Source organism: Acanthochromis polyacanthus, chromosome 11 (assembly GCF_021347895.1).
Source record: "Acanthochromis polyacanthus isolate Apoly-LR-REF ecotype Palm Island chromosome 11, KAUST_Apoly_ChrSc, whole genome shotgun sequence".
NCBI classification, from domain to species: Eukaryota; Metazoa; Chordata; class Actinopteri; family Pomacentridae; genus Acanthochromis; species Acanthochromis polyacanthus.
The window spans coordinates 30,238,481-30,245,020 of NC_067123.1; the positions used below are offsets into that span (position 1 = coordinate 30,238,481).

The 6,540-nt window shown below is 39.9% G+C and overlaps 1 protein-coding gene across 4 annotated transcripts; it reads left to right on the forward strand.

Annotated features, from left to right (window-relative positions):
- Positions 1-16: 16 nt before the first annotated feature.
- On the forward strand, positions 17-5,305 carry zcchc17 (zinc finger, CCHC domain containing 17). 4 transcript variants are annotated; one of them, XM_022198675.2, is made up of 7 exons: positions 17-132; positions 1,563-1,701; positions 2,798-2,898; positions 2,986-3,077; positions 3,154-3,254; positions 3,382-3,521; positions 3,825-5,305. In XM_022198675.2, the coding sequence occupies exons 2-7, from the start codon at positions 1,563-1,565 to the stop codon at positions 3,996-3,998; spliced, it is 747 nt and encodes a 248-aa protein (XP_022054367.2). In that variant the 5' UTR covers positions 17-132; the 3' UTR covers positions 3,999-5,305. The 4 variants fall into 4 exon arrangements, with proteins under 4 accessions (XP_022054367.2, XP_022054365.2, XP_022054364.2 ...); XM_022198673.2 differs by having other exon boundaries at positions 37-132; positions 1,524-1,701; XM_022198672.2 differs by lacking the exon at positions 17-132 and adding an exon at positions 199-478.
- The last annotated feature ends 1,235 nt before the right edge of the window (positions 5,306-6,540 follow it).

Here is a 6,540-nt window from a genome sequence, read left to right on the forward strand (position 1 = left end):
TGAAATGCTTCCGCTCACTAGGAGGATTCTGATTGGTGGAAGTTCGCTCTGGCTGCGGTGATTGGGTGTTCTCTTTGTTGTCCGAGTGGTTTGCCCTGGAAGTAAATGGCTTGAACTCTGCTAATACGAAAGGTAATAATGTTTTATATTTTCTTCTGAATTAATGTTACATTATGCACCGTCTGTTCTTTACAGACATCAGGGCGGAGAAATCATCTTGTTTTGAAGTTATTGTCCGGTTACCGAGTATGTTCTAAATAGAGATAATGCTGTAATTTAGCTAACGTTAGCCTGTTTGCTGCTATACAAACAAATTTCTCTGTTAAAGCTACAGACTGTGGTTGCAGTAGATCTATAGTGAATTTTCTGCAGCTTTTGTTCTGTCCAAAAGATTCTGCATGCATTCATGCCTCCTGAATCTCATACCAGTCAAGCCCAGCCACATGGTAGTGTGAGGACTCTGCAACATGCCAGCAAGGTTGGAGAGATGAAAGATTTTTATGTTTTGAGTGATGCTAATATAGAAGTATAAAGAGGCATACTGAAACCACTGAAAATTATATATGTTTAACCTAACAATTCTTCATGTTATGACCCTCGTAATGAGGATGTAATTTTTTTGTAGCTTGCCCATATATTATTATTCCAGATGACATATAAGATGATGAATTTATGTCAAATGAAAATCACTATTTGAAACAATGCAAGTAGTAGAATTGCAAAGACTGCGACTTAAGATATACATTGTGCATTTTTTTCAATTGTGAAATACTTGGATGCTGCTCTTGAATGACCTACCTATTTTAGTGCTAGGGAATGTTTAAAGAAAGGTCCTGTTATTTCCTTATTGGAAATGTTGAGTTTTTTATTGTTATTGTTTTGTTTATTTAAATGAACACAGTTACAGCTTTTGTGATATTAATTTTCTATCTCATGTGCTATTAAAATATCATAAATACCTATTGGAAGCAGTTTGTATTTTGAAGTTCTGATCTTTGTATTAGAATATAGAACAATTTTTAAAATTATACCGCAGTTTCCAAAATCTCTTAGAGAAATCACAATTAGATATTTCCCCCAAATTGTTTGGAACCTAATATATGGTTATGAAGACCTTGCAACCAAGTAGTATCCCGAAAACACTGACTGAACTGATAACCATGTTTGTTGTCCTCGCTAAAATTATTTAACTTCTAAAAGGTTGTTGTAAAGATGCTTTTTTTTTCCAACCAAGAGTTTATTTTTTCAGGGAATATGGCAGATATGGAGCTGTTTGGAAAAGCACCAGGATAGTGTATTTTTTTTTGTGATAAAAACAAGGTTAAAGATGTTTTTTTTTAAATTCTGTTTAAATTTATGGTGGTAAAAATGTACAGTATAGATACAAACTACTTTTCCGTGTGCTTTCAGTTACTTTGCACCACAAACAATGATTTTTGGGCTCTCTACAAAAACAGTCTTGGATGTTAAAAGTAGTTCATTGTATTTTTATGATACTGCAAATAATGAAACATGTCTTCTAGATCCAATAATTCGTATGTGTGATCTACCTCTGTGAGAAGATGTCTGACCGTGATGGCCGACAGACAGAGCCGGCTGGGCTAGATGGTCTGCCTCCACTCTACAGCATTGCTAAAGGAGAGGTGGTGTCTGTGCAAACCTACGGAGCCTTCGTCAGACTGCCAGGATACAAGAAGGAAGGTTGGTAGAACTTGAAGCACTTGCAATAAAACAAATGCTAAAAAAGCCACAAGTGAGTAGCAGAGGCTCGAGGAATTGCACAAAGAGAATTAGAAGGCGTACAATCACAGGAAAAACCCAGAATGTGTGCAGAGAATGCAGGATTCATTCCTAAAGACTAGTTTATACTGTCTGTCTCGGTCCATGACAGTGCTGCTTCAGCCAGACTGAGGAGAAGAGACTGTATGGCACCAAAGCTGCATATTGTTACTCGAGTAGGATTTCATCATGTATACAGAATTGCTTCTCTTATTACAAGAAGATGTTGGATGATTATCAGAGTTGTTTTTTTGTTTAAGGGACAGTAAGGTAGTGAGCATCCTCCAATTCTGAACACATAACAAAGCAACAAACAATGTGGAAGAGTAAATATTACAGTACAAACCCGTGTTTTTAGTATGTTGACTTTGGCTGCACAATCAAATTTTCATTTTAATACAGTTAATGCAGAATAATTCCCCACAGAATACAGGTGAATAGAAGATGTATGAATGAAAAGTATTTCCTAGAAAGGGAACAAGATGTGCATGTTCAGACAAGACTTAAAGGCGGAGGTTGGAATAAAGAAAGATTGTTAAGAAGTGGGACAGGTTGATGAAGTGGGATGTCTGTCTATATTTACTCTAAGGTTACCTCTTTGATAATGAGGAATGATTTATTGGGGCTGTGGCACAATTGCCCTTGACCTAAATGTTCAGTTAAACACCAGCGGCTAAATTTCACCACTGGAGGGCGAACTGACTGATGTTTCAGAAGTAGCTTTGAAAGTGTTTTAAATCGAAATAATTTGTTTAAGGTGGACCTGGATTAAAGTGCGAGTCGGTCAATGAGAAATATACTTGAAATTAATGCAGCTAATTCTAGTTAATGTTCTTGTATGTCATAAAAGCTTTCTAATTGCCAGAAATAAGGAATATTTGTATCTGCGTTTCCTTTATCAGCAAAACAAAGGTAAGTTTGTGTCTTTTAATCTTTTTAAGGAGATTTCTCCTTAGATTTAATGTGTTTTTTACATGATTATATCAATATAGACATACATTATCTCGTATGCATGCAGGTCTGGTACATGTGAGCGAGATGTCAGCCTCTCGTGTTGAGAGTGCCTCAGAGATTGTGGATGTGGGGGAACAGGTGTGGATTAAAGTCATTGGGAGAGAGGTAACACACACACACACACACACAGAGCGCTGTATGTACATACATTGTCAAAGCAGGATGATTACAGCTCTGTCCTCTGCTCGTCAGATTCAGGGTGACAAAGTGAAGCTGTCCTTCTCCATGAAATCTGTCAATCAAGGAACAGGGCGGGACTTAGATCCCAACAATGTTATGGCAGAGTAAGTGCTCACAGTCTCACTGTGCATGTGTGCACCGGCACAGGTGTGTTTTATAATAATTTTTGTGTGTTTGTAGTCAGGACGCAAGGAGACGTAAGCAGTTTAGAGATCAAACCGGCAACAGGATCACACTGGAAGCTGTGCTCAACACCACGTGTTCAAAGTGCGGGTGCAAGGGTACGACAACAACACAAGTACTACAGCTGCCAAATCTAGAAACAACAAAAACAAGATGCTGGATTTATTTCATGTAAGATTCTGTTGAGTAGTGCAGCAGTTTTTAATTTATCATTTCTCCTTTCAGGTCACTTTACAAAGGACTGTTTCTCTGCTCCGGGCTTGCAGTACGCGCTTGTGCCTGAAGAGGACGATGAAGAGCCACAGCAGCAGCCGACCTCCACAGTTGCACCACAGAAAGACTCAGACAAAAAGAAGAAAAAGAAGGTGAAGATGACAGATAGTGCCCACTGTGACTCTCACCATCTATTTCACCACTTCTTGGCTGAAACGTCTGACACATCAGCCCACACACATCTCTGTCTGACACTGCATGTCTGCAGCTGCAGCTTAAAAGTATTGTGTGTGATTTTGTGCTGATATAATGGAAACAATTACTTGTGTGGCACTTAAGTTTGGAGGTATTGAAACATATTGTCAGCTTTTTGTGTATAGCGCCATCTTTTTTTTTTTGAGGTTCCATGTGTTGCCGCTCTAAACGATTTTCCCTCTCGTGTGTTTGTCCTCCAGGAAAAGAAAATGAAGAAAAAGAAGAAGAGGGAGCGAAAGGAGTCAGACAGCGACAGCAGCAGCAGCAGCAGCAACGAATGTAAGTCCAAGAGGAGGCGCCACGACCACAGCCATGACAGAGAGGACAAAAAGAAGAAGAAACACAAAAAACACAAGTCGCACAAACACAGCTGAGACAACAGCGCAAACAGACACACATCTACAGTCACACACACACTGCAGCTAACAGACACAACAGGAAGTGGAGAGAAACAGTGACTGACATCCAGCTGTGTGTCCTTTAATCACATCTCCACCAACAGCTCATTATGGAAACATTCATGCATTTAAGTTAAAATTTCAATTTCTGTCTCTCCATATTACTGGAAGCAGCTCTTGGAAAGTGCTGTTTAGGCAAATAAGTAGGTCATGTGACAATCCCCACTTGCCCTGAAGTAACCTCTGGCTCCCCCACAGCGGGAAGAGTCTACACATTATATGTAATCTGATATTTGTAAGCAATATGGCAGCAAGTGGCCATCCCTTTCCAGATATTGTGTACAGCTATCCGGTTTCCAGTAGTTATCTGGGGAATTCATTTAGCTGACATGAGAGTAAAGCCGACTCTTTTAGTGGGGGTAGGGGAGCTGAAGATCCTTTAAATAACACACATACAGACAAAGCAACACACACAGGAAAAAGTTGACACACAAATGGGAAGTGTAGCACGGCACATGTAAGTGAGCGTAACAGGATCCTCATAATGTAGTGACATCCTGAGGTAGTGAGCCACTTACTGTGTGTTTGTGTGCATTTACACATGTGTTTTACCTACTGGGGAACATCACAGCACACACACAACCTTCTTCCTGCATGTCAACTGTTAACTCCATTAAAGCTGTCTTTGTTTGTAAAGGTAACAAAACGCCTCTTGACCTCTTTGTTTGAGGACCTTCAAGTCGTAATGTTGCTGTCAAGGTCAGTCCTTAAGGGACCAAAACGCACAAACACACATTAGAAATTCTCCGTCTGGGTCTGCTCCACCCAGGGGTCATATTAAGTTAATGTTTTCAAGTCAGGTGGGTGTCTGAGGGTTTTATGCAGCACAGATCTCAGACTGGGTTATGTCCCATGTGGTCAAGGTTGCAAAACCATGGAGTGACTTTTTGTTTGTTAGAAAGGAGAAAGACAAGATAAAAGAATGTCAGAGAATCAACATTTTGTATCTTGTGTACTACTTTGACCTAGTTTCAGGCTTCTGCTTGTGGGATTGTAGTGTGATAGATTGTTTTCAGCTGCAGTGGTTTGAAACCGCTCCAGTGCTCTCCATCGGCATTGACTCTGTTCACACACAAGGATCAATCACAAGGATCTTCTTCATTTTCTTACGTTCTCCTGTCTCTTGCTTTAACCAGACAGATGTGTAACAAATTTAATATGATCTCAAGCCAGCACAACCAGAAGCTGCATCTGTTCACAATGAATTACATTATTTGATCTGACCTTGGAGTGATTGGAAGTGTTTTTTCTCGTACAGAACATTCCTGGAATGTGTGAAATTTCTGCTTGAAAGAAAGAATAACCAAGTATAGAGGATTTCTGTGTGACTTAAAATGCGTTTAACAAAGCCACGATGTACACCAAACAGCCACATTAACCCATTGATGCACAACATGGGTTAAAAGTGACCCACATTCAGTGGAAAATGAGTATCTCTTGACCCTTGTTGTGCATCAAAGGGTTAAAACCACTGAGGGGTGAAGGGAATGACATGCATGATTTCATGACAATGTGATGTTGTGATGTGAAACACTCAGCCCTGACATTCCTGTGGATGTTACCTTTCCACCTACTTACTTAAACATTATTGCAGATCAAGCACAAGCCTCATCTCAGCAGCTTCCCCCAGCTGAACAAGGCGCACCGTCAACACAAAATCTGCTAATGTCAAAAAAAGCAAAGGTGTTGACCCGACTTATAAACTCCCCAAATCTCAGTCCGATTGGTACTAACTCCACCCTGCAACCCACAGACCTGATCAGTGTAAGTATGTGACGTGACCACTGTGTCTCTCTGGATTAATACTTCTATAAGAGTCTACAGACATGCTGATATTTACAAACATCTTTATCTTGTTCAACGTCTAAGGTTAGCATGTCAACATTTTCTCACTATCAGTAAGTAAACTGTTAGATTTATGGAAATATGTAGTAAACAATTGTGAAATAACTCTAAATATGTTCTATATTTTAGATTCCTCAAAATAGCCACCCTTTGCTTTGATTACTGCTTTGTAAACCCTTGGCATTCTCTCAATGAGCCAGTCAACCTGAAATGGTTTTCACTTCACAGGTGTGCCTTGTCAAAGTTAATTTGTGGAATTTCGTGCCTTCTTAATGAGGTTGGGACCATCAGCTGTGTTGTGCAGAAGTCAGGTTGGCACACAGTTGACAGCCCTATTTGTCAACTGTTAGAATCCATATTATGACAAGAACCAATCAGCTAAGGAAAGAGAAATGACAGTCCGTCATTACTTTAAGAGCTGAAGGTCACTCAGTGCAGAAAATTGCAGAAACTTTGAATGTATCCCAAATGCAGTCGCAAAAACCATTAAGTGCTTCGAAGAAACTGGCTCACATGAGAACCGCCCCAGGAAAGGAAGACCAAGAAACACCTCTGCTGCTGAGGATACATTCATCTGATTCTCCAGCCTCAAATCGTAAGTTAACAGCACCTC